The 27,466-nt window shown below is 43.9% G+C and overlaps 1 protein-coding gene across 1 annotated transcript in view; it reads left to right on the top strand.

Moving 5' to 3' along the window:
- The first annotated feature begins 6,138 nt into the window (after positions 1 to 6,138).
- The window catches only part of UBL3 (ubiquitin like 3), a 64,988-nt gene continuing 43,660 nt past the window's right edge, over positions 6,139 to 27,466 (top strand). Inside the window, exon 1 of the mRNA XM_053310444.1 lies at positions 6,139 to 7,360. Within this exon, the coding sequence (XP_053166419.1) occupies positions 7,334 to 7,360 (27 nt within the window). The 5' untranslated portion in view covers positions 6,139 to 7,333. The remainder of the gene's footprint in view (positions 7,361 to 27,466) is intronic.

Raw genomic sequence — 27,466 nt, 5'->3', positions numbered from 1 at the left:
TCAGCTGAGAGGCGGGAGAAAAGGAGCTCTTTGCAGCTTGCCTGCTGCTTCGATTGCGGGCCAGCAGAACAAGCAGGAGAGACGGCGAAGAGGGCAAGTGGCTGAGAGGCTATGGGGCTGGGCAGGGGGCAATGGGGAGTCACATGAGGTGCCTCTGGGGTGCCCCTCCAGGCAGTGGGGCCCCCAGACAACTGTCTCCCCTTGCCCTATCATTGTTACGCGCCTGATTCAGTGCCCCCCCGCCGGTTGCTGCTGTGGCCACGGAGATGTGTGTTTCTCCAGCAGCTCCCCTTCCTCCCCCCCGGTCTCCGAAGGGCCGGTTCAGCCCATTTAATGCCGTTTGAGAGAGCATGGCGGACTTTTTAGGCTGTTGCACATGCACACTTTAGGTACCCTGAGCATCTTGAGCATGCATTAATCTGTGCCACCTCCTCCTGAATAAGCTTGAAAGCTTGGAGAACTCGGTTTGCCAAATGGGTGCTGTGCTGATCTCTGAGATTGGACTTTGAAATGAGCCAGTTGCCTCCTCTGTTCCTGGGGGCTTGGGGTGATGGTGGAGACTCTGGAGGGTGTGTGTCCTGCTGAGGGTGATTCCGCAGCCTCTTCGGTGGGGCATCTTTCAGTGTGGCTTGCTTTCAGGAAATGTTGGTCCTCATGTGTTCTGGGGCCAGCAGTGGTGGCACACTACTCAGAGAAGGTCTCATCAACTTATTCAGAGGAGATCTCATCAAACTCAGGGTTGGGACACAGGTGACACAGATTTTGACAACTGCACATATGTAGGAGCATCCAAGTCTAGTAGCTTGCCTACACTGAACACTACTCCTGGGATTATCTGAGCCTTCTTTGTCTCTGGTAAGGGTGTAAAACAAGGCTAGATGGTCAGTGAAGTCTAATTCATGTTGGATAGAGAGAAGCCATAATACACAAAATTGTTGGTTTATGCTTGCTCTTTAACTTTTACAATCCCTTAAACTCTGGCAACTTATGGCTGTTGCATTTTTAATAGGAATTTATCATTTTGTTGTATAATATAACAATTCCACGTTATGTAACACAACAGTTAACAATAGGTTGCCAAACAGAGGAACCATACAGATGCTGCAACCTTACAAATGCAGGCTTCCCGTTATCATTTAAGAAAACATGTGCAGGCTAATAAAAGAGAATCCAACCCAGGCGTTTGGTATAAGGCAAATATTTATGCCACTGTTTCTCATTAAATGGTTTGTGTGGGAGTACCTGCTGCAACATTCAGATATATTATCAATGAGAAAAGAATGCTGATATAGGTGAGGTGCATAGAATTAATTTTTTGTTTAATTTTTAATCAACATAGCTCATAATTAAGCTATAAGAATAAATTATAGAGATGGGCTGATGCTTAGGGCTGTTATAAGTCCTAGCTAGCTCAAATATTGTTATTAAAGAAACCCAGCCAAGTAGATATTTTAGAGACCTCTGTCAACCGCCTGTTGATTTTACAGCAGTCAGATGCTTTTCTTTCTTTCTTTCTTTTTTAATGCTTCCTGTGCGGCTTAAGGGACATGCTTATGTACTGCACGCAAAGCTACTGTATACATCAGCACGAGACATAGAATTAAATCTGATTGATGGAGTTCTCGTGTTGCAGCAGTACTGAGATTTTAAATATAAATTTGCCAGAATAGTAAGAACATGCTAGCTACAATTGTATAATTACATTTTCTTTAATGAAAATTCTGCTTCTCTTCGCATCCCATGCTAATCGTTTTCTTTTCAGGATTTCTTCTCCTTTTAAAAAAACAGTCTTGAAGAAAGCAGAGTATTCAGTAAAGGAAAAAGGGTGTATTCAGTGTTTCATATAGTAACAACATTCATCTTTGGAAGGTCTTTGTCAATTGTATTTGGTATCTATAGTAAAAAATGTAAAGGAATGAAAACTGTGGTGTTCCCATATCCTAGAAAACACTAAACTATTGTGCTATTGCTTGTAGGCCACGGCCTAACTATTGCAAACAGTTTTCTGAACAACAGAAAATGGTACCCATGAGTCATATGACCTCTTTGGCCAATTAAATGGCAGAATTTATAAATGCAATTCATTCAGTCAGGATTGGGGTAGTGTGAAGAAATATGGCAAGCATGGCTCCAGTTGCAACTTAATGTGTAGTTTGGTTTTTAGCATGTGACAATCACAATGTGCATCAATAGAACGGTAAGGTTTCAATCCCTGATTGATAAAAACATGAAACAAAACATGAAACCAAGGCCTACAGAGGCACCAGTATCTGCCACTGTGCACGTGGTATTGCAAGATAACTGTTCTTTCCTTTGGCAATTTTGCAGGCTGTAATGGGCTCCTAACTGGCTGGTAATGCGGATTTCTTGATCATGTTAGCTCCAGTCCTTAAGAAAGATATTTAGAAACATGCAACTCTTCAGTGTACTCTCCTCCAAAAGAAAACTGACTAAAGGTGTTCTGAACTTTCCATCACTAAGAAGGGGAACTGAAAGGGTAATGCCCTTATTTTTATGTAAACCATACAAACCAGAGTGAAACTGGTGTAAACTGTTACCATACAAACTCCTGGAGTGGCAATCAAATAAGGACTCCTGGGCTTGCAAAGGTGAGGATGAAAAGGGATGGGAGAAGGGAGTGTATGGACTTTCATCGTGTTTGGGTTTGCATTCTGAACCAGACCAAAGTCCATGAAGCACTTTGAACACTCAAAAGCACTATAAACATGGAAAGTACTAGTATGGGGGGAGGGGGCTGTAGCTCTCTGGTACAGCATTTGCTTTGCATGCAGAGCGGTTCATTCCTTGGCATCTCCAGGTAGGAAAGACCCCTGCCTGCAACCTTGGAGAAGCCGCTGCCAGCCAGTACAGACAGTAGTGAGTTAGAAGGACCAATAGTTTGATTCAGTATAAGGCAGCTTCCTATGTTCCTATTAAGTCTTGCAAGGAGGAGGAGAGCTGGTCTAGTGTAGCAAGAATGACTTGTCCCCTTAGCTAAGCAGGGTCTACCCTGGTTGCATATGAAAGGGAGACTAGAAGTGTGAGCACTGTAAGATATTCCCCTCAGGGGATGGAGCCACTCTGGGAAGAGCAGAAGGCTTCAAGTTCCCTCCCTGGCTTCTCCAAGATAGGACTGAGAGAAATTCCTGCCTGCAACCTTGGAGAAGCCACTGCCAGTCTGTGAAGACAATACTGAGCTAGATAGACCAATGGTCTGACTCAGTATATGGCAGCTTCCTATGTTCCTAAGTCAAGTGGGGATGATCTCCCTTGACCCTATTTCTCAGCTTGAACATGAGACCCTTTCAAGTCCCATTAATCTATCTCATTACAGTGAATATTCTCCCTGTAAATAAAGGTTACCTGATTTAAGTGTTTTGTGAATCCCACAAGCACCAGCTGGTTTTTGTAAGTCAAGCAAAAATGAAAACTTTGTGTGCTACAAATCTATTAAAGGCATATATTTTTGATGGACTATTTATTTATTTATTTACTTACTTACTTATCTTATTTATATACCACCTGATATATGTATCTCTCCCGATGATGGCCCTGTTCCACAGCCAGGAAAAGAGTAACATATTGAGGTCCTTCACACAATCAAAAACTGTATTCTACTTGGCTTTGGGAGCTGTGTGTGCTCCCAATTTTCAGTTGTGTGGAAGCAACATAGGAGGAGAATAGGGGCGTGTACGAGCTGTCCATGCACTCTTTTGTGGGGCAGGGAGGAGTGCCTTTAAAAACCAGGTGGGGAGCTCCTTACTTGCTCCCCCCTCCTTGCCGGTGCTCGTTTTAGAAACAGCCACGGGGGCTGCAGAGTTCCTTCCTACGGCACCAACTGGCATCGGCACACCCATGCACGCCAGCCATTTGCGTGGTCAGCACAGTGGTTGGGACAGGACCCTTGATAAATCCTCTCAGCCACACCACCACGTGAAAGTAGCCTTGCTGGGCTCAATCCCAGCTCTACAGTAGTGCACAGAGAAAGAATTCAGGTAATTGCTGCCACTGTATGCCTTCAATGCTTCACCTGCCCTCTCCTGCCAATATTATATTAATTTATTATTTATATTATTATTATTATTTTATTTTACATTTATATCCTGCTCTTCCTCCAAGGAGCCCAGAGCGGTGTACTACATACTTAATTTTCTCCTCACAACAACCCTGTGAAGTAGGTTAGGCTGAGAGAGAAGTGACTGGCCCAGAGTCACCCAGCAAGTATCATGGCTGAATGGGGATTTGAACTTGGGTCTCCCCGGTCCTAGTCCAGCACTCTAACCACCACATCACGCTGGCTCTTCTGCCCATTGTCAAAGGGCAGGCAAGTTAATGGAAGTCTGCCTGCTCTCTCCTTCTGGGCAGAGCAAGGGTTGCAAGTGCTCTGTCTGGGTGTTGCAGCAGTTTCATGCTGTGCCATCCACAGGGCAAGGTAGTTCATCTTCTTGCTCACTAGACCCTCTGGGTTGGGTTGTTCCTGGACCCAGAGGGCCCCCTTTCTCGTTGCTGCTGCTTCCAGAGCAAACAAGCACAGGTCAGTGAACTGACACAAGAGGTTGCAACTTTTAGGTGCTCCATCCTCTCGCTTGCCTGCCCTCTCCCCTCAGGGTGGCATCATGACATCTGGCACCCCAACTAGAAGGAAAGGGCAGGAGAGCAGCTGGGTGGAAGTAGCAGTGGCAACAGCAAGGACAATAGGGCTGAGAGTGATTCTTGCCTGCAACGTTGGAGAAGCCACTGCCAGTCTGTGTACACAATACTGAGCTAGATCGTCTGACTCAGTATATGGCAGTTTCCTATGTTCCTATGACCTGCAGCCTCCAATCTCTCATATGTTTTCTCTCTCACTGAGTGGCACAGCGATCCAAATCTTAACATCTGTGCCATCCAAATGTGCAGGTGTCAAATGCAAAAGCCTGTGGTAGCCAGGACCACTGCACTGTCCAGAGCCAACCAAGCACCATGCTATCAAGAGAGATAGAGAGAGAACATGAGCGAGCAAAGGAGACGGCTCTGTTTCCACAATGGAACACAGGAAACTGCCATATACTGAGTCAGACATTTGGTCTATCTAGCTCAGTATTGTCTTCACAGACTGGCAGCGGCTTCTCCAAGGTTGCAGGCAGGAATCTCTCTCAGCCCTATCTTGGAGAAGCCAGGGAGGGAACTTGAAACCTTCTGCTCTTCCCAGAGCAGCTTCATCCCCTGAGGGGAATATCTTGCAGTGCTCACACATCAAGTCTCCCATTCAGATGCAACCAGGGCAGACCCTGCTTAGCTATGGGGACAAGTCATGCTTGCTATCACAAGACCAGCTCTCCTTGAACAGCAGGCAAGCATGTTGTACAACCCCAAACCACTTTATTCACATTCCAATCGGAATGAAAAGGAAGTACAAACTCAACCCACTTTGAATACTCCCACCCTCTTCCTGTACCCTACTTCCTGTCGATACTAGTACTGTAGTACAGTCTTTCTCAGCAAACCTAGTTCTACTTCTCTCAAAGCGCCACAGGCTCCTTAGAGCTGCGTTCGCTTTCTTGTCTGTGGTCTCTTTCCGGGTGGAGCAGAAGTGAAGAAGGGGCCTGTCGAGCCCATTTCCAACCAAGGCACCACCAAAAGAGAACACAGACGAGCAGACAAGCCAGGCGAGAGCTGCTGTGCAAGTGGCTGCACTGGGGCCGCTTCCATATTCTCTGTGGTTCCATATCCCCTCTCTGTGGTTGGTACACGGAGAAGCTGCAGCGGGGTCTAAAGGCCGCACTCTCAGCCACTGACTGCACCACTTAGAAAGACAGCTGAGCCAGTCGCTGTTCTTTGCAGCCACTTCTGTTTCTGCTGCTGGCTTAGGTGGGTGTAGCAACAGTCTTGCAAGAAGCAGCCGCTCCTGCTGCCTCTGCTTATTCACTTGTACCCCTTTTTTGGGCCGCTCAGGATAGGATTTGGCACGATGCGGACCCTACCAAAGGCATGTAGCCAGGGGCCCCGCCACCCCACAACACGCACCCAGCAGCAACCGCAAGTAAAACCCGCCGCATCACAGCGTTTGCCTGCAGTGCAGGTCAGGACTACCATCCCCAAGATGCCGCGCGGCCGGCGTGTGGGAGGAGCCGCTCCGTGACGCGCCCTTACGAAAGAGCAGAGGGCGGAGCCAGAGGGGGCTGGAAGCGGGGGTGTTAGGTCCGTCCTTTCCCCTGCCGTGTCCCCTTTTCTCGGCTCGGCGCAGACGCCATGTTGGTTTGAAAGGAAGATGACAAGAGGCGGCTGCAGGGGTGACGGTGGGCGGCGAGGGGTATCCGAGAGCGGCTCGCGTTGAAGGAAGGCGGTGTCTCCGCTCCCCCGGGCTCGCTCACCCCCCCTCCTCCTGCGCCCCGGCTCTCAGGGAGACGACGAGGAAGAGGGCAACTCGCAGCCCCGCCGCGTCAGCTGTGGGGGGTTTCCGCTAACCGTCTGCTGAGGGAGCCCCTGGAGGAGGGGGAGGAAAAGCGGCGGCGGCGAGAGGACTGGCGAGAGAAGAGCCGGCGGCGGCGATGAGAGCCGAGACCTGAGGCAGGAGAGGCGGAGGGGGCGGCAGGCGCTGCTGCCGCTAGAGGCGACTGCGGTTTAAATCCCCCCCTTGAGCTGCCGCTGCTGCTGCAGTTTGAGGGGGGAGGGTTTTATTTCTATTGTGTGCCCCGTTTCCTCCCCGCTGCCCCCCGTTTTCTGGGCTGAATGTGACAGCAGCACCTCCAGGAAGGGCCTGAACCAGGAAGGGAAGCCGCAATTGTTGCCTCTCCCAGCGGCAGCTCCTCGCCCGGCTTCACTTGGGAGGAAACAACCGCGCAACAACTTCGGGTCCACAGAAGGGAGGAAGGGAGGTCGCTTCACTTCTCGGCCTGAGTGTGCCTGTCGCTCTCTTTTAAGGAGGAGGTGACTGGGACGCAGAACTATCCTCTGAATCATCCTCGTCATTCATTATTGGTCTGAAGAGGAAGCGCGAGAAGGGAAAAAAGCTGGTACACAATTCATGTCCTTGTATATTTCTGCCTGGTCCACCTGGCACCACTGGTGCTGTTGCTGCTGACAAGGATCTGCTGCCATCTCTAGTTTCCCTGGTGTGTTCTCTCTGATCGAGCCTTTTTTAACACCAGTTTCTCTTGGATTTTCCCCCTCTCTCGATCCCACGGTTTTCTTGCTGCGGGTCTAACACTTTATTGGGTTTAGGGAAAGCCCAGAACTTAGCAGACGCACACCAAAGATTGGTTGGCTGGAAGATCATTTTGCTGTATACTCTTGGCTGGCTCTTAAGAATTTCTCCTGTTGTGTGTTTTGAAACCGTCAGGGTAGTATCAAGATGTCCGGCAGCGTCCCATCTGATATGGTAAGTTTAACATTTGGCTTTATTTTAAGGAATATAATGTGGAGCTGAGATGGCCTTAGAGCGGAGTAGCTCAGAGAGAGCAAACCCTCTTTCTCCTTAGCTATGTTGGAATTAACCATCTTCTACCTCTTAAACCGTTTAATATGTTTTAAATTCTAATATGGGCTAACAGTGTGTTTCCAAATCTTTAGTTTAAAAAAGAATCTTAATTCCTTTAAACCAATTATAAATCTGAACACCTTCCTTTCCCTTCATCCTTTTTACTCTTTTGCTAGAGTGGAAGAGTTAATATCCTCATATAGTTCTCCAAGACCAGTTGCTTTACACAACAGTGTATCTTGGGGACAACCACAGTTTTTGACACCCCTCCCCCATAATCGGCACTTCCTATGGCAGGCTCTGTTTGAGCCAGTGTTGGACACTCCATAAGAGTAGTGTGTCACATCTAGCTGGACTGACTTTGAAAGCCATTCAATAGGAGGTGGAAGTGTAGGTTTGAGAGGGTACCACCTACAGGTATGTTTATGAACAAACAAGTTTGTATCCATGGATTATTTCTAAACTCTCAAAACTAGGAAGCTGATTCCTTTTTGTATGTTAAAAAAAATGTTTGTGGTGGTCAGATGTAAGAATAAACTTAGTGGTATGTTCTTACTATTATGCCACACCATTTAAAGACAAATGCTTGTGGCTTCTGAGTACTGATGTGCCATGTTTGTGTGTGCGTCTAACTAGGCTTTCAAGGCTGTAGTCCGTGTTTGGCTATAAAAATAAAGATGTTTTTCCTTTGGCTCAGCACAACAGGAAAACTGCAATTTGTGACAAAGGCAATACTGTAATAATGATTGTATGGGGCTTAAAGCCTTTTACTCAAAGTCACGTTGACAAGAATTGGAGAAAAAAATGACTAATAGAAAACATTATGTTGATTCCAGGTTCAGCTCCATCATTATTATTATTATTATTATTATTTATTTATTACATTTTATATCCCGCTCTTCCTCCAAGGAGCCCAGAGCGGTGTACTACATACTTAGGTTTCTCCTCACAACAACCCTGTGAAGTAGGTTAGGCTGAGAGAGAGGTGACTGGCCCAGAGTCACCCAGCAAGTAGTATGGCTGAATGGGGATTTGAACTCGAGTCTCCCCGGTCCTAGTCCAGCACTCTAACCACTACACCATGCTGGCTCCAATTTGACAACTGTTTTGATGGGGGCAGCTGTGGGAACTTCTCATCTCTGGTTGCAGTGTTGTTTAACACTTCCCTTTTAACATCTGTTCAGTCTGGAAACAGTGAGATTCCTTTTTTTGGGAATAATTTCAGTAATGTATGTCACTAAAAGCTGTGGATATGATCCAGACAAAGTAAATTATCTTTAACACATTCCTACGAGTTCCTACTCTAGAGTAAGTCACATTGTATTCAGTAGGGTTTATTCCCAAGTAAGTGTGCATAGGATTGTGGTATGAGTCTCATTGATTTCAAAGGAAAGTTAAGCTCATGTTTAAATGTAACTTGCCATTAAAATAACTGAGACTCAGAAGTTCTTAACTTGGCTGGATAATGTCCTATGGTTGTTAATAAACTACTTACACTAAAATAATAAATGAAATCTTATTTAATCAACTTTTGACTTGCTCTGAACCTTTAGGATGGGCTTTATATTTACATATTAAGTATATTGTGGCCAATTTTAACAATTGAAATGATAGCTATAAGTTATCTTTTTGAATGTGTTGCATAGCCAGGTTCTGACATAAACATTTCCCCTATTTTTTGCCCTGAGGTTGGGTTTCTATAACTTTAGTTATACTTTTGCACATATTTAAAGGAAGCCACAGGAATATTCATCTGCAAAGTTAGAATATGAAGTACAGGAGAATTGTTTTAGAAGGGACTTGGAAAGACCCTTCAAACTCCCTTTTAATTAAAATTATCAGATCCTCTTTACTGCAGAAGCTCATATTGAAAGTAGAAGATCAAATTCACAACTCGTGCTTAGATTGATTGCCTTTAAGAGCAACATTGTTAACCTGTTTCTTTGTAGTTGGTATTTTTGAACAGTAGTTTCAACTTCGTCCTATGAATGGTTGAAATACATTTGGTCCTATTCCCTTCTTAGAAGCAATGGAATGAAATGTTGAGTCCTACGGTTACATCACATTTGGAAGGAGCTACTCTTATAACAACAAACTTTTTATCATATTTAGGAAGTGTGCTGAGAGAATATCTTTGCAAAGCAGGATTTAAAGCTATTGTTAAATTTTCAGGTTTTCAGGCTAGGATAAAATAATGAAACCAACTTAGTTCAGTTCTCTGAAGAAAAAGCAAACAATCTGTGCCCAATTATTCTCAACAGTTTATCCATATAATAGGAGAAAAGCAGTCTTTGGTCAGCCAGATTGTAGTTCGCCACACAGAGGAAGAGGGACCAATATGACATTATGTCAGAGATTCTTGTAGAGCACAGAGTATGTCCAGCCAAGCAAATTCTGGTAGTTAATCCTACATACTTCTACTAAACCAGCTCCTAATTTAATATGAAACTGCAATGTTTTCTCTTCATAATTTTATCTAAAAACAAGGAGGACACTTCTTCAGTGTGTTAAGCTTTGTTCTTTCTTTTCAATCATGTTTGACTTCTTCCTTCAACTAGTCATTTATCCAGATGAGTATTTCAAAACATTGGTTCTGAAGTTATTAACATAATCATCCTGTATCATTTGCATTCCATTAGTATGTCATGGATTGCTGCAAATTAAATTCTTGACATACCAAGTATGTGGTGCACTGTTGATGTAGCAAAGGATATTGCACAATATCAAGACTTAATAAATATTTGAAAGATGATCTTTTGCACAGTTTAAAGTCCCATGATCGTCATTATGGTGTCTGTACATGTGTATACTAAATGGGAGACAACTACCTTTTCCCCATTTATCTCTGCCAGCAGCCAGTGCTGTCAGCCTATTTACCCAAGTACCGTAGGATATATGGCTTTATCTGTTCTGTTTTGCCTTTAAGTCAGTATTATTCAAAGATGGAAAGATGAATAGTATGAGAGAAATGTATGTCAAACAACTGAAAGATACAAATGTTATTTAGAACAATCCACAAGATGCTTAAAATATGTGTAAAGGTAAAGTGTGCTGTCAAGTTGATCTTGACTCCTGGCGCCCTGTGGTTTTCTTTGGTAGAATACAGGAGGGCTTTACCATTGCCTCCTCCCGTGCAGTCTGAGATGATGCCTTTCAGCATCTTCCTATATTGCTACTGCCTGATATAGGTGTTTCCCATAGTCTGGGAAATATACCAGTGGGGATTCGAACCGGCAACCTTCTGCTTGTTAGTGAAGCATTTCCCTGCTGCACCATTAGGTGGCTAGGGATCCTCAAAACAAAAGGACCAATTTGAGTTATCTTTCCATTTCAATAACCAATTTTGATTGTGATCTTAAAAGCTATCATTCAGAGATTTGTAGGCGGTATTCTTGTGTTAAATATATTCATTCTCCTCAAACTGGCATTGGTGGGCACATCCTCCTACTCACCTGTGAAATTTTAGCTTCTCCGTTGCTGCAAAGTTTAGTATTCTACAAGAGCTACTATCCCCTCTACAGCTGAACCAAGCAAGTGACAAAAAATAGTCAGTTGCTAAGTTAGTGCTGTTCACCATCACTCCCAATGGTGTGGCTGCTAGTTGTGATGGCTGCATGTTACTTCCAGCTTTTTAGAGGCAGTTAACCTCCCCCTTAAGTGGCACAGCAGGGAAATGCTTGACTAATAAGCAGAAGGTTGCCGGTTTGAATCCTTGCTGGTACTATATTGGGCAGCAGCGATTTAGGAAGATGCTGAAAGACATCATCTCAGACTGCACGGGAGGAGGCAATGGTAAACCCCTCCTGTATTCTACCAAAGAAAACCACAGGACTCTGTGGGCACCAGGAGTCGAAATCAACTTGATGGACACTTTACCTTTACACCTCTGAATACCAGTTGCTGGGGAACAACTATTATTGCCTTTGTTTCCTACTTGTGAGCTCTCCAGAGGCATCTGGTTGGCTACTAAGGAAAATGTTTCCAAAGCCCACAATTCTAGTCAAATCTTTATTAAGACTAATGCAGTCTTAAGTAAGCTGTTGAGAAGAACTTATCATCCAGCCTTGGCTGAATTCTGAATTGGATCGGTGTTTGGTCTGATCTTATGTGGAAGTTCATATGTCGTGTATCTGGGAGTGGGAAGAGAAGGAGGGAGTTTATACCCTTGGAGTACCTTTTGTGAGAAAGTGGGATCCTTCATGCCTGAGCTATCTGAAAAAAAATTAGTACAGATAGAATGGATAACTACATGACTCTCATTTCAAGGTTTTTAAAAAATGTATTTTAATGAATGCTCAAATACCTGTATGAGAATTAAGAGGATTTGATGTAAATAAAAAGTTTGAAAATGCAAGCCAAAACTGCATCTTTTGTGTATAAATTTCAGCTGCTAGTTCTGTGTAGTACTAAAATGTTTTACAATGGTGCATTTTCTAGATAAATCTTTCCACAGGTTCACTACTGGAAAGTAATCATTAAAAGTTAAACTGAAAGGAAATAATGTCATGGAGGCTGCGTCAGCTAGGGATGATCTTGAAAAGTGCTTTAAGAATCAAAAGGATCTATGCCACTGTTTTTCTTTGAGACCTTCTGAATTTTGCCTAAGAAGATAAAACTATCTCAGGTGGTGTTAGACCTTTGATTTTATGGAAGCTGGGATTAGATGAAGAATTGTTGTAAAAGTATGTTCAGCTTTGTTAAATACATCGCCCAGATTGAAAGTTGAATGTAGTTACAGCTGTAAGTGACTTTTTAAACTGCAGCTTTATAGTCATGTTAAGAGGAACTCCTTAAAAGTGTGTCATAGAGGAAGTTGAACAAATCTTGTTCAATATGTGTTGTTTTATAGCAAGTAAATGTGTAACTGAAAGTGTTGAATACTTATCTAAACATAAAAGAACCTTTCTATGGCTCTATGAAGATGACAGGTCCATCTAGTCCAGCATTCTGTTTTCCACCTGGATGCTTCAGGGAAATCCACAATTGGAATATAAAGGCAACAGCCCTTTCCTTCCATTGCCTAGCAGCAGTATACTTGACATACTGCCCCTAATGAAGAAGTTTCTATTAGCCATAATGCTTAAGAGTCAGTTATCCATGAACTGGGCTGTCCACTTTCTCCACACTATACATAGTGCTATAATCCCCTATCATGCACCCCCACCTTCTAAACAGAAAGCCCCCTTGCCTTGTAGGAAGGTACTCCAACTTCTTATTTGACCAGTTAAAGATGGAGAAAACTATTGTCATAGTGTTCATCTCGAAGCCATTTTAGAGAAGAGAGAGGAATTCTTAAACATTCACTTGCAAGCAACATAAATTAATTGGTTCCACATCCCACCTCTGTTGCCGTCCTCAAATGTGCAATCACATTGCAATCAAACTGTAGTTTGGAATTGCTGAGCTTGCCCTGTCTTTTTTCCCCCTAACACACAAGTTACGGTGGCAAGCCCTTATGGGTAAACTTGCATATTTTCAGTGAAAATATCAGGATAGTCTGCCCTCCTAACTAATGGAGCTGGATGGTTTTCATATGTGCCTACTAGGGCACAGTTGGCTGACTTGACTAGCAGTTCTGAGGGAGCTCAAGGGAAATAGGGAACTTGGGCAGTTGGCACAATAGTTCCTAGTGTTCTGGATTTATTGAGACCAGTGAGCAATGAGGCTGCAGAGGTGATGGCTAGAATACAAAGGGAAGAAAATGTATTCTGTGGTGGTGAAGGTTTTTCCTCCCCCATCTCATTGTTCCATCTGTACTGTTTACCCATCTGGGATGGTGGATTGATAGTTTCACAGAATATTTTGTCATAAAGTAGCTCAGGTTCAATCCAACTGGCCTTATTTCAGCAATAGTCTACACAGCAAAAGCACTCATTCTCCTTGGAGTCAGACCATTTACAATTTGTGTCTGGTTCAGTTTCAACAATTTTTTAAAAAAATTCTAACTTTGAAAAGTTAGAATAAACTAACTTTTCACTAACTTTGAAAAGGCTTGGTAACTGGTTCAGATAATTTGAACTGACTTAGGATACATTTAATGTAGAATATTTAACTCTTTTGCTTGTAATGTAAATCTACAAAATGAATTCAGTAATAAATATTAACCTGAGGGGAAAAATATTTTTAGGATGCTCATTGTTGAATTTTAAGGGCGTTCTGTTTCAATCTCAAAAAGGCCCATTTCGAGTTAGCATGTTTGGAGTTTGATGCCTTCTATGCATCCCTGCAGTTACAGCCTGAGTCTAATGCAGCCTCCTTGCTGCTAGGCAGCAACTGTCTGTGGGTGGGAAGTTTCTACTTGAGCATCAAACTGCCAGTCCCAGGCCCTGCCTACCAGGCTCTTCAGCACTTCCTAGAGCTTGTATTAGCAATTTGAATATTTTGTAAATCATAAATGTGTTATTTTAAATGTTAAGCTGGTCTCTGTAAGAAATTTACTACTACTACTACTACTCCTTCTGTTCTTCCTCTTTTCACATGGCTCTCTGGGAAATATAATTTCCTTTGTATACAGGAGAAACCCTCTCCACTCTTTGAAAAATTCTCATGAGTGCCCAGTTCTCGAGCCATTTATTTTGAATCAGTAGCTGCTTTTTTGTTTAGGATTTCAGTTTTGAACATAAGAAGAGCCCTGCTTTATCAGGCCCAAGGGCTATCTAGTCCAGCATCCTGTTTCACACAGTGACCCACCAGATGCCTCTGGGAAGCCCACAGGCAAGAGCTGAGGGGATGCACACTCTCCTACTGCTACTCCCCTGCAACTGGTATTTAGAGGCATCTTGCGTTTGAGGCTGGAGATGACCTAGGGCCCTCAGACTAGTAGCCAATAAGCACTGGATCTGGTTCACTGGAAAAACTTCTGAATTGTTTTTTGTGTTCAGTTTGACTCCCTGCTCCTCTTACCCAAGTTTGAATGGATGATTTTCAGTTCTTGATATTGAAATTCAAGGATGTAGACAATTACTCTGAAGTATGTGAAGGGTGAATGGCGTTAGCAAGACAGCTGCAAGACCTTTATTTAAAGAAGCCTTTTCTGTCCCATGCTGTTGGAGAATTGCAGGCCTATGTCAAGTTTATCATTTTTAGCTGAAGTAGTTGATCTTTGCTGTTCCAGCTCCAAGTGCTTTTGGTTACAGTGGATTATCCAGATCCACTTAAGTCTGGACCGGGCGTGGGAAGGAAATTGCTTTGATTTCCCTGCTAGAAGTGAAGAATGTGATGCTGCTGATTCCCCTTGATCTTATGATTGCTTTCAATATGATTGACCATGGTATTCTTCTGGACCATTGATGGGATTTGGGTGTTGGAGAGCACTGCTTGTTACCTGAGGCATGGCAGTTCCTGGCAACCATGCTCTTCACCTAGGCATCTAGAAGACGCGCTCCATAGGTAGAGATAAAATTTAACTTTCTTGGAGAGTGGTGTCCCTTTTGTGGAGAAATTGTCACTCTTGGCAAAGCGTGCCTGCCTACTTGCAGTTGGGTGAATAAGGTCCTGAAAGAGAATATACAAGGAAGGGCTTGCAAAAGGCTAGTCAAAAAGCTAGGCTAAAACATGAATGAGGTCATGTTTGCAGGAAGGAAGCTCTGCCCAGTAACAGCACTGCCAAGTAACAGATACTTCTGATGGTGTAAAGGAGGAGATTTCAAGAAAGAAGTCTGGTTGCAGATTCTGCCCCCTGCTAGAAAAGGCCTGATTAAGGAAAAAGATTTGACTGACCTCCCACCTGGCTGTGACAGACAAGAGTACACAGGGAAACTTGCTTCCATAAACAGGTTGCTTGAGAATACGTGTTGGTGTGGAGGAGGCCTGGAGCTGGACAGATTAAGTTGGCCAAACTTTATAAACCCTGTCATTATAGATCATTTTAATCATGCTTGGGTTATGTGTATGTCAAACTTCAACTTTCTAGGTGGACTGAAAGTACTCTAACCATCTAGGGGTACATTTTGAATCCTTCATCTTAAGGGAATTGTGCATATGCCCAGCTTTCAATATTTTCTAGTAATCAGGGTGACTTGGGCTACCCGTTTATGTACCAGATTTTGAGGCTCTAGCTCATTGGAAAGTACCCAGACAATTTTGATACTGTCAGAGAGGTCCAGACATTAGTTTTATGTAAAATGTAAGGTCTTACAAGACGCTGAGTGGTAGAAGAATGTGTGTGCATGAGAGAGTTAAGTTTCAGAAGTCTAATATTTTGTATGTACAGTATTTAAAAGTATATATCCTGCCTGTTGACAAACATGCTAGGTGGCTTGCAATCATACAATTGAACATTAAAGCTATAAAAGCCTAACACATAATCTAGAGCAACAAAAAGGAAAATGAAGTGGTAGTGTACAATATAAAAGAGTTAATTCAGAGTAAGTCAAAAGCCATTTTTGACAGGTAGGTTTTCAACTGGCAATGCAAATGAGACAGTAGGTTAGACTAATCTCTCCCTGGGGCAAGAAGCTTCAAAGTCAGAACACAACAAAGGAGAAGGCCCTCTTGCATATGCTTCTCAACTATCCTTCAGTCAAAGTCAGGACATACAGGGTCTCCCCAGTGACTTTAGAGAATGGGGATGCTCGTGTGCTCGTGGTCCATTTTTGATACTTTTTGAGATGATTATATAAAACCCCTTCTATCACTTGCCCCATATCATAAAGTGGGATCAGCTCTAGGCCATTAAGGTTCTGGGTCTTGAGTCCAGGAGGCTGGTAACAAGACAGTGGTCTAAAATGGGCGAGGTTGAGTTCCAGAGGCAATGAGTTGCTCCGATATAAGAAAATCTCTTAAGACCAAGGCTTTATTAGGGCCTAGTGTTTGCAGACTAGCCATTGGTGATCAGCTTACCAGATGTTCAGGCAGACTGATATTGCAGCCTTTGGTTATGCCCTCTATGAATGGCACTCAGGCTGCTGTACCTGCAGAGGAAAATGGAGTGTAGCTAAGAACCTCAAGTTGAAAGACACTCTCCTTACATCTTATGTCTATCTACATTCACTTAAGATTAAAATTAATATTCAAAATACAAGCAAAAGGCATTAAAGTATTACGAGCCAAAGTGGGATGAAGATTGTGAAGGTCAGCTGGAGAGCAGAAGAGTGTTGTTTACGCTGAACTATGGTGATATAAAGGTTCAAGGGGCCAGATTATATATGTTCATTGGTTTCTCTTGTATGAACAAAAGTGAATCAGACTTTCCTTTTAACTTATAGGTCCAACAAGCCTTCTGTCAATTCCTGAATCAATAGGAGAATGTTTAGCTTTTCATTGTTGAGGCAGATATGCTGCTTTTCTAGATGCTCAGTTTTCAGTATGAGGGAAGATTCTGAGAAGTCACTTGTGTTAACTGCCTTGGGATTATTTTAATGAAAGGTGGCATATAAATTTAACAATAAACAGCTGTAAACCTGTATGATTAAGCATGTAGTTCTAATTCAACATTTCTTGCCAATAGAAGGCTAGTTTTAGAAACTGCTTTGGATTTTCATTTAGATCCAAATGAAGCTGGCAAGCTGTGTGGGCAGAGATTTAATATACCAGCTGGATGTTAGAAGAAGCATGCCATAAATCCTCAAGTATAGTCCTTGAGACAAGTAATATCAGTGGAATATAAAAAATTTGGCAGCTCAGAATTCTAGAGTGAAGCACTTCACCTTCAGTTCTGCTAAACTGAATTACATATGTGAGTGGGGAACCTTTGTGTAAATCTGGCCATTTGGTGTTCATGTGTTCTCTTTTAACTATCTTCATCACTAAAGTATAGTAATTTATAAAATGTTACTTCCTTCTGTGGTTGCTTCAGTAAATAGTTGTAAAAAAGATTATGCTTCACCTCAGAGCAAATGCTTGAAATCTCAGAAATAATTTCTGAATAGGTTATTTTAGCCTGGTAGACATAAATTTATTCATGATATATTGTGATTTAGATGTGGGTAGTAGAAAATACTGCGGGTAGGACATTGCTTAATTCACAGCTGGCTGAAGCATTTCCCCCCAATTTTGGTTTCATTTCTCTTTCTAAGGGCTTTGAAGTTCTTATATCGGCTGTTAAGTCATTTTAACAATATTTATCTTATAGATGAAAGGGTAAATTTCAAAGAGTCTGAGTGTGACTCCAGTAATCCCTCTAAGGCGTGTGTGTTTGCACGCACTCACACATTTTTTGATGTCTGCTCCGTTATAGACCCCGCTCAGGTGGAATCAGGAAGGTCCCACTCTGAATGCACATGCACACACACTGCGTTGATACTGCCGCTCAGAACAAAAGTCATTCCGTACACAGATGAAAACAATTGGAGAACACTGAGTGACTCCAATACAATTAAGAAGCATATTGATGACTTAAAATGAAACTTTTCACTTCTTCTAGGACCGTTTAAGCCTATGGAGCGTGAACTCTGGCCTTCAGCTAAGTTCTGTCATTTTGTAAGATACCATGCTATCTGCTGGTTATGAATCTGCTTGGATGCTTACATATTAATTGATTTCTGGATGACTGAACATAAGCACAGCCCTACTGGATCAGGCCCAAGGCCTATCTAGTCTAGCATTCTGTTTACCATAGTGGCCCACCTGGTGCCTCTGAGAAGGTCACAGACAAGAGGTGAGGGCATCCCCCTCTCCGGCTGTTGCTCCCCTACAACTAGTATTTTAGAGGCATCTGGCCTTTGAGGCTGGAGGTGGCCTATAGCCACCAACTAGTAGTCATTGATAGACCTGTCCTCCATGAATTTGTCCAAGCCCTTCTTAGAGCCTTCCAGACTGTTGTCTGCCACCACATCTTGTTGCAGAAAATTCCATAGTTTGATTATATGTTGTATAAAAAGTACTTCCTTTTGTTGGTCCTAAATTTCCTGGCCATCAGTTTCATAGGATGATCCCTGGTTCTAGTGTTGTGAGAGAGGGAGAAAAACTTCTCTCTGTCCACCCTCTCCACTCCATGCATAATTTTATGCACCTCGATCATGTCTCTCCTTAGTCACCTCTTTTCCAAGGTAAAGACCCCCAGATGCTGTAGCCTAGCCTCATAAGGAAGGTGATCCCGGCCCCTGATCACTTAGGTTTCCCTCTTCTGCACCTTTTCCAGTTCTACAATATCCTCCTTCAGTGACCAAAGCTGTACACAGTATTCCAGATGTGGCCGCACCATAGATTTGTATAAGGGCATTATAATATTAGCATTTTTATTTTCATTCCCCTTCCTAATGATATCTAGCATGGAATTAGCCTTTTTCACAGCTGCCACAGACTGAGATGACACTTCAATGAACTGTCCACCACAACCCCAAGATATCTCTCCTGGGCAGTTACCAACAGCTCAGACCCCATCAGTGTATATGTGAAGTTGTTGTTCTGTTTTTTTTGTTTGTTTGTTTTTTTGCTGCAATATGCATCACTTTACTCTTGCTTACATTGAACTGCATTTGCCATTTTGTCGCCCGCTCACCCACTTTGAAGAGAGATACTATAGTCAACCAGATCACCTTGATCCACATGCCTGCTGACACTCTCAAATAACTCCAAAAGAATAGTGAGGCAAGACTTGACCTTGCGAAGCAATGCTTGTTCTCTTTCAGCAAATCCTGTTCTTATATATGTTTAACCATTTTGTCCTTGAGCATGCTTTCCATTAATTTACCTGGCACAGAAGTTAAGCTAACAGGCTTGTAGTTTTATGGATGCCCCCTGGATCCCTTTTTGAAGATTGGAGTTACATTAGGTACTTTCCAGTCCTTTGGTACAAAGCCTGACTGTAGCTATAAGTTACATATTTTTGCTAGGAGATCAGCAATTTCAGATTTGGGTTTCTTTAGAACTCTTGGGTGGATGCCATCTGGCCCTGGCGATTTGTTAATTTATAATTTTTCAAGACAGTTTAGAACATCCTCTCCTCTCAGCCTCCAAGCCTGAGAAGCTCCATTCTGGAGCGGGTATATCGTCAGTATCTTTTCTGTAAGGACAGATGCGAAGAAGTCATTCAGCTTCTCTGCAATCTCTTTATCCCTTTCACACCCTCATCATCTTAAGGGCCCAACCATCTCCCTGGCAGGTTTTCTGCTTCTGATATACTTAAAAAGAAGTTTTTGTTGTTCCCCTTGACACTTCTAGCAATATGCTCCTCAAACTCTTTTTGCACCACTTATTCTCCCTTTGCATTTCTTTTGCCATAGCTTGTTCCATTCTGTTCTCCATTTGGGCAGGACTTCCATTTTCTGAAGAATGTCTTCTTCCCTCTTATAGCTTCCCTGACTCTACTTATTAGCCGTGCTGGTGGCATCCTGCACGTGGTGGTATCTTTCCATCTTGGTATACATTCCAACCGAGCTTCTATTATTGTGGCTTTAAATAAGTTCCATGCTTTCTGGAGTGATTTGATCCTCCCTTTCTGCTTCCTTTTTACCAGTCCCCTCATTTTAAAGAAGTTTCCTCTTCTGTACTGGCTGTGAATTGGATCATTGGTCTTCTGCAGTTGGTGTGGATTGACAAATCAAATCAAGGTGTTTTAAAATTAGTGGTAGGCATCCATATTGATCCTCCCTGATATGCAAGGGTTGTCAGCATTATTCCCTTCCCTCTGCATTTGCCTGTACCCCCAAACTCTCTCTCGACCCCTTGGAGAGAGAGTTTCAGGAGGCACAGGTGGCTGTGGAGAGAAAGGGAGATAGTTGAAAATGACCCCCGCCCCCAACACACCTTATGCAATGAAAAACCTGATTCATTGAGGGAGGGTTGGTCTGGATGTCAGCCTGTGACATGAATATTAGTTGTCATGGAAACAGACTAAGTTAAATCAAATTTCCCATTGGTGCTTTATATATTTCCTGAACATGGTGCATAGTAATTCGAACATAATTTTATAGTATGGCTGTTAAAACATTAATTTATGACTAGAGCACTTATACCATCTAGGAGCCTATACTATGTGTTTGTAAAATATAACTAAACTCTAGAAAGTGTTAAATGGTACACTGCTTGCTTGATGGATATGTTTGCTCATTGTATGTCAAGTTGCATTGGGTCTGGAATGTTTTATTGAAGTAGAAGTAAATGTGTTTTATTTACTTACTTACACACACTCTTGAATGTTGCCTTATTCTTATTCTATTCTACTACTACTGTTTTTCAACACTATTTATATAGTATAAGAAGTCATAAAATGGTTCCTTGTTCCCAGAGGACTCAAAGAAGTCACTTAAGTTCCTAGGTTGTCCTTAAAACCTAGTAGCTCTGATCACTGCTTTGCCTTATTCTTAGAGTGAGAAAAGGAGTACTAATAATGTATGAGTACTAATAATGTATGAAGAATGTCAAAAATATGTTCATTAAACATATAATAAATGTAGCAACCATGAGAATACTAATATACAGCTTTCATGAAAAAATAAATTATATATTAAATAGGAACCACACAACTTTTAAGGGAAAAATGAATTATATAATGTTATATAATGTTGAATAAGAACCAGAACATGTAGTGCTAAACATGTTTTTGAATTCTTCAAAGAATGAGTAGCATTATACATTGTACTTCAACTAAAGAGGAACTCAAAGCGGATGAGTCTCTAGATAGATGGATAGATAAGATTCCTTTTATTATGGTTATCAACCAGTTTCAAGACAAATTAAGAGCAATCACCTTCATTTGAAGCAGTAAATGTACTTCTAGAGACTGAAACAAATCTTACACAAAGATGGCTCTAATAATTCCTGCAAAGTTTAGTGAATATGAAACACAACTCTCAATCCTTGATGTAGCAAACTCGCTTGCCTTTTACTTGTATGGTTCCCATTTAATATTATATACTTTATTTTTTCATGAAAGCTGTATATTAGTATTGTATTCTCATGATGGTTATGTTATATATTTCATGACTATATTTTTGACATTCTTCATATGTTAGTATTCTGACTTCTTTTTCTTAGTTCTATCGTGAATACTACCCCCTCTTCTTATGTTTACTTATTTCTAGATTGAACAGAAATACAAAGTTCCCTATTTTAGATAAAACTACAAGAACATAATTTTACAGAAACAAGGCTGGTAGTTACTGGGCAGAGCAGTTCATTTTCATAATGTTGAAAGAAATGTCATTGTAAAGAATAAATATTCAGATTTAAACTTAAATCGCAAAGCCTAGATAAAGGTATATGAAATCACCCTAGTGGGCACAATGGATGATCCTCATAATGATATATAGGATGACATCCTTGAAGCAAGGGCTGGATCCCATTGTTCATGATAACTTGCCAGTCCCTGGCCTCTAGGATCAAGCTATAATAACAATATAGAATATGACCATGCCATATTTATAATGCTTGTTCTTGGGTATCTTCTCCCCCACTGTTCATTTACATCAAGAAGTAGCCTTTAAGTCAGTATATTTGGTAGAGGGCCATTGATTCAATTGTAATAGATTCATATTTAATTTGAACAAGGCTATTTTAAATGAAGAAATGTACATTAAGAAGTTTTTATCTACTCTGCAATTTGCATGCCAGCTGATCTTCACTTTAGTCATTGCTAATCGATCAAGGAGCCAACACACAAGGCAGTGTTCCTGTTGTACCAAAACAGGAAACCTCCCCAACAGGAAGTGTGCCTTCAATGTGAGGTACTTCTTGTTGGTGAGTTAGTACATTAAGCTAGCTATTCACTTGGGAAGAAGGCTTATTGCAAGGCTGAATGACTGGTTCCACTGGTCTTATTCTCACACTCTTTTTATGAATAAAGGCTGTTATCCCATGTGTAGCTGCTAACAGTTAATGCCAGGTAAAGATCCTCTCAAATCTTTAGGATATAGCATTAGCTTTTAATGCTGTTCCAGGATCCTGAATGGTGGGATGAAAAGCAGGATATGTGGGCAGAAGTGGCTGACTGCTCTGCATTCAGATTTGAACACATGAAGGTGCCTTTATATTTATAAAATATCTTGACTGTCTAGTTGAAAAAGCAAAACAAAACCCACCACCACTCAATGTTGCTAACCTAAACAAAAATCAAAATAGTAAAAATTGTGTTTTAATAGTTTTAACATTTTAAATTTTAATGTGTTAATCTTTTTATTGGATTTTATTGTCTTGTAAACCACCCAGAGAACTCACGTTTTGGGTGGTATAAAAACGTGATAAGAAATAAATAAATAAAATAAAATAAATAAATTCAAAATAGTACTGAATTATATCAAGTCAGATCATTGGTCCACCTACCCGCTGTTATCCACTGACTAGCAGTCTCTTCACAGAATTTGAGATCCCTGCTACATGAGATTCTTAAGTAAAGATTTTTGGGGTTGGAATAATACTTAAACTTGTTGAAAAGAGCCCCGCTTTGGCTTCCCATACTAATGGTGGTCCATTGACACTTCCAATAGGAAAGTGATGGGGAAACATGAAAGAATAAAGGAGTTTCAAAAGGTGCTAGACATGATTCATGTGTGAGATGAGGATTCTATGGACAAGCCAGGAATCTCCTGAAGGGGATTCTGGAGATTTGGGGAACCCTGTGGCTTTCATATGGATCTGAAAGGACCTAGCCATTTGGCCTATTCCGTGCAAACATTCTGGTATGCACTGAATGTAGTAAACATGCTCTGGACGCTTTAGGATAGTCCTGCACAATATTTGGTCCGCGGGCACATTTTTCACAGCCTGCCCAGCTGTTTCCATGTTCCTCCCTCTCTACCCCTGCCACCAGAGGTGCACAGCACCTCTTGTCTTTCTGCCCCTCACCTTGCTGTTCCACATCCATTGGGCTCCTAGACAAGCAGGAAGGAAGAAGCTCCCATTTGGGCCTCCCCTCTTCCAAAGAGCCACTTGGATATGGAGTGGCATGAAGCAAAAGAGGGAAGCCCGAATGGGAGCTTCCTTCTTCTGACCAGACTGGAACTAACTACAAATGAAGTATGCATATCCTTCATTTGTAGCCGGTTCTGGCTGGGCAGAAGGACAAAGCTGCCATGCAGCCTCCCCTCTCTTCTGCCCCTGTGCCGCTCCACATCTAAGCGGCTATTCCACTGCCACATGGGCGGCGGCTGTTGCAATAAGGGTATATCTCACTTGCTCTCCACTAGCTCTCAGCTGAGGTGCTCAGAAAACAGTGGGCAAGCCTCACTCACTGCCTTCTCACTCCTGGTTGAGGCTGAGGGGCAGCAGGGCCACCACTGGTAAGGGATTGGGGGCTGCCAGGGTGGCGGGGGTGTGATCACAGATCCACCCTCCCCAAGCTATTAAATTGAAATTAAATTTCAAAAATTAATTTTTAAATTAAGATAGTATAAAATTTAATTTAATGTTAATTCATTGTTAATTAAATAATTTTAATATTGACATTGGCACCCACATGCTAAGTCATGTTTGGTTTTGGCTCACCAGTGCATTTGATTTGTGCACCCGTGGGGGACAATGGAGATGGAATTGGGAATGTCTCAGGATTGCTGGGAAACAGCAATATGTGGTATAGTGGTTAGAGTGTAGAGCCAGTGTGGTGTAGTGGTTAAGGTGTTGGACTAGGACCAGGACCAGGGAGACCTGAGTTCAAATGTCGATCCAGCCATGAAACTCAACTGGATGACTCTTAAGTGGCGCAGCAGGGTAATGCTTAACTGACAAGCAGGAGGTTGCTGGTTCGAATCCCCACTGGTACTTTATTGGATGCAGCAATATAGGAAGATACAGAAAGGCATCATCTCATACTGTACGGGAGGAGGCAATAGTAATAGGGATGTGCACGGTACCACGGAGGCGCGGTCCGGCACTGGGGGGCATGTAGCTTTAAGGGTGGGGTGGGGTAGTATTTACCCCTCCCGCTGCTTTTCCCCCTCCGGTGCTTGACGTTTCAGCAAAGTTTTTTCCACCGTAATCGGAGACCATCCTTTAGTAAGGGTATTTCCTCTATGCCATCAGGAACGACAGGAAGTTAACACAGCAAAGATTTCCTGGAGGGCTAGGTTGATCCCTAATCCCCAGTTCGTTTTCCTGTTGCCTCAGGACAGCAGCAAAGAGAGAAAGCTCTTACAGTTTTTTGCTGATCCTGTTTTCCTCCTTCTCTACTCCCCCGTTTTTCTAACCTTCTTTGGCCACAAGCTCAGGCTTCTTTTGGACTTTTCACTTTTCACTTCCCCCCTTCACCTTCCTACCCTTTCTCTACTTTACCTCCGATGGAGCGCGCCCATGCCGCTGACGCCATTTTGGCCTCGTTGTCGGAAGGAGAGCAACGGGGTGATAGTCTTCCCCACGCTGGGGCTTCAGTCGCCACCCTTACAACGGGGGCAGAGAACGGGGCACTCGAGAAGGGAGATGCCGAGCGCCACTCTTTCCAAGGGGGCGGATACCGCTCCAAGAAAAAAGGCTAAGAAGGCAAAAAGGAAAGAGAAAGGGACAGCGGAACAGCTGTGGGCGGCTGGGATCCGCCGGAAAACTATCAGACCCCCAGTCGCTCGGCTCAGCGAACGCCGGCTGCTGCAGGCCATCTGCCAACAGCGGCAGCCATTCCGGATTCCCTCCCCTAGGCTGCTAGCGCACCAAGGGGGAACTCAAGCCGAAAATGCGGCGGACGCCGCAACGAGCGCCATTTTACTTCCCCCGAGCACGGAATCGGCAGTTCCGGAGGAAAGCGGGGGCGCTGGGGCTCTGGTCAGACTCAGTTCGACAGCCGCCACAGAAGCGAGACCAGGAGACGCTCCAGAGATGATCCCAGCCTCTCATGTGAGTAACCCCCCGTTGGGGCAGGGCGTGGATCCCCACATTTCGGAGGAGGGCGCAACGTGGCTGAAGAGGTTCATAGCAAGGGAGCTCAGGTCTTTTTTCTCTCCTCTGGTGCCGGAGGTGGGTTCCCTCCTTCCTGCAAGCAGATCAAGGCGCAGGAGCGATTGCTCCTCATCCCCATACTCGGGAGCCTTTATGGGGGTTATTCCAGGGGGAGAGCGGGGCTGTTTCGTTCCACGGGCCCCGGCAAGCAGAAAGAGGAGGCGCCGCCGCTCCCATTCATCCTCATCCTCTTCCTCAGAGAGGGGAGGCGCTCCACCGGCATTGCCACCACGCAGTACCCCCCCAAACCTACCCCCCCAGTACCAAACCCCCAGGGGCCTAAGGAGTCAAGGGGCACACCAGATAACCCTGCTATTCCAGAGCGACCTGGACTGTCTGACTCTGGGATGGAGGAAGGGGAAATATCAGAGGAGGAGGAGCTAGCACAACAAGCAGCTAGCACCACCAGACTGTTTGCTCAAGCAGACTTTGATGTACTCCTGGCAAAGGCCCGATGGGCCATTAACGCGGTGTACCTAGTGGATATGCCTAATACCACTCAAGAGCTGGACCAGGAGGTTTTCCCGTCCACTTCTACTGCCACCTCCATAGTCCCCTTCCCCCAGCTGTTCCTATCCACATTACTGGCGGAATGGAATACCCCCTTCTATCACAGGTCTTCATCACAATTCTATAACAAATGCTACGCGGTTCCACAGGAGGTGGCCACCTTACTAGCCCCCCCCCACCCCCCGTGGTGGACAGCCCGATCACACAATTGGTGTCGGGTGCCATACTCAGTAAGGAAGGGGAAGAGCAGCTCAAGACTCCCGAGGACAAAAAATGCGAGTCCCTCCTAAAGAAGGCTCATGAAGCTTCAGCCAACGTAGTCAGGACAGCAGTGGCCAACTCTGTCTTCGCCAGGGTATCGGTCCTCTGGGCCAAGGAACTGGTCCAACTGGTCCCACCCGAGAACACCAAGCTGAGGCAGGGCATCAACAAGATGGCCAAAGCTGCAGCTTTCATGGCCGATTCTAGTCTGGACTGCATTCAGCAGGCTTCAAGAGCCATAGCATCGGCGGTAGCAGTCCGGCGCTGCCTATGGCTTAAACACTGGAAAGTGGACTCCAAGTCCAAGTTAAATTTGGCATCAACCCCCTTTAAAGGGGTGAGACTGTTTGGAGACTCATTGGAACCAGTCCTAGTGGAAACCGGTGACAAGAAGAAGGCAATGCCGTCGGCCAGGGCAGATGCCCATAGGCCACTCAGAGCAGGAAACCACCACCGCAGTTTTCGTCCCTCATTCAGACAGTCCAGCTATTTCTCAGGCAGCTCCTTTTGCGACTATCGCCAGTACTACCAGCGTCCATCCAGCCGCCCACATTGGCAACAACGACCCGGGGCGGGGCTTGACTACCCTTCAACAAGCAATTCAAGTCCCCCGCTTTCCAGTGGCGCAGGCAATGATGCTGCACCGGTCGGGGGCAGGCTTCAACTATTTCAGGAAGCCTGGGCGACAGCCACCTCCGACCAGTGGGTGCTCCGGGCGGTATCAAAAGGCCTCTCCCTGGAGTTCGCATCACCCCCACCCGAAAGATTTTGCCCCACGCCAGTGCCCAGAAACTTGGAAAAGAGAGACCAGATGATACAGGCCATAGAGCACCTGCTCCAGATCAAAGCAATAGAGCGAGTCCCAAGGACCAAGTCTGGGCGTGGCGTATTCTCAATGCTGTTTTTGGTTCCCAAGAAGGATGGATCTTGGAGGGCAGTCCTAAACCTAAGACCACTGAACCGCTACATCACGAGACGCACATTCAGAATGGAGTCCCTCAGAACCATCAAGGGAGGTGGTAAGAAACCGGGAGTTCCTAGCATCAGTAGACTTGTCAGAAGCCTACCTCCACATCCTGATCCACCGAGCTCACAGAGGTTTCCTCAGGTTCTCCTTCAACAATCAGGAATACCAGTATCGGGCGATGCCCTTCGGCCTCTCATCAGCACCCAGGGTGTTTACAAAGATCATGGTAGTGCTGATAGCGCACATCAGGACAAGGGGGGTCTGTATTCACCCGTATCTGGATGATCTTCTTTTACGATCGCCATCTCTGTCAAAGGCCAAGGGGGATGTCCAGAAGACCCTGAAGCTGCTGAAGGCCCACGGGTTCGTGGTAAATCATCAGAAGAGCCACCTCCTACCTACACAGAGACTCCTTCACCTGGGGGCGCTTTTTGACACCGCCAGGGGGATCATTTCCTTATACCCGGAAA

Source organism: Hemicordylus capensis, chromosome 3, assembly GCF_027244095.1.
Source record: "Hemicordylus capensis ecotype Gifberg chromosome 3, rHemCap1.1.pri, whole genome shotgun sequence".
In the NCBI taxonomy this organism is placed as follows: Eukaryota; Metazoa; Chordata; class Lepidosauria; order Squamata; family Cordylidae; genus Hemicordylus; species Hemicordylus capensis.
Note: the sequence above shows the minus strand (reverse complement) of the source record. Positions and strands in the feature narration are given on the sequence as shown.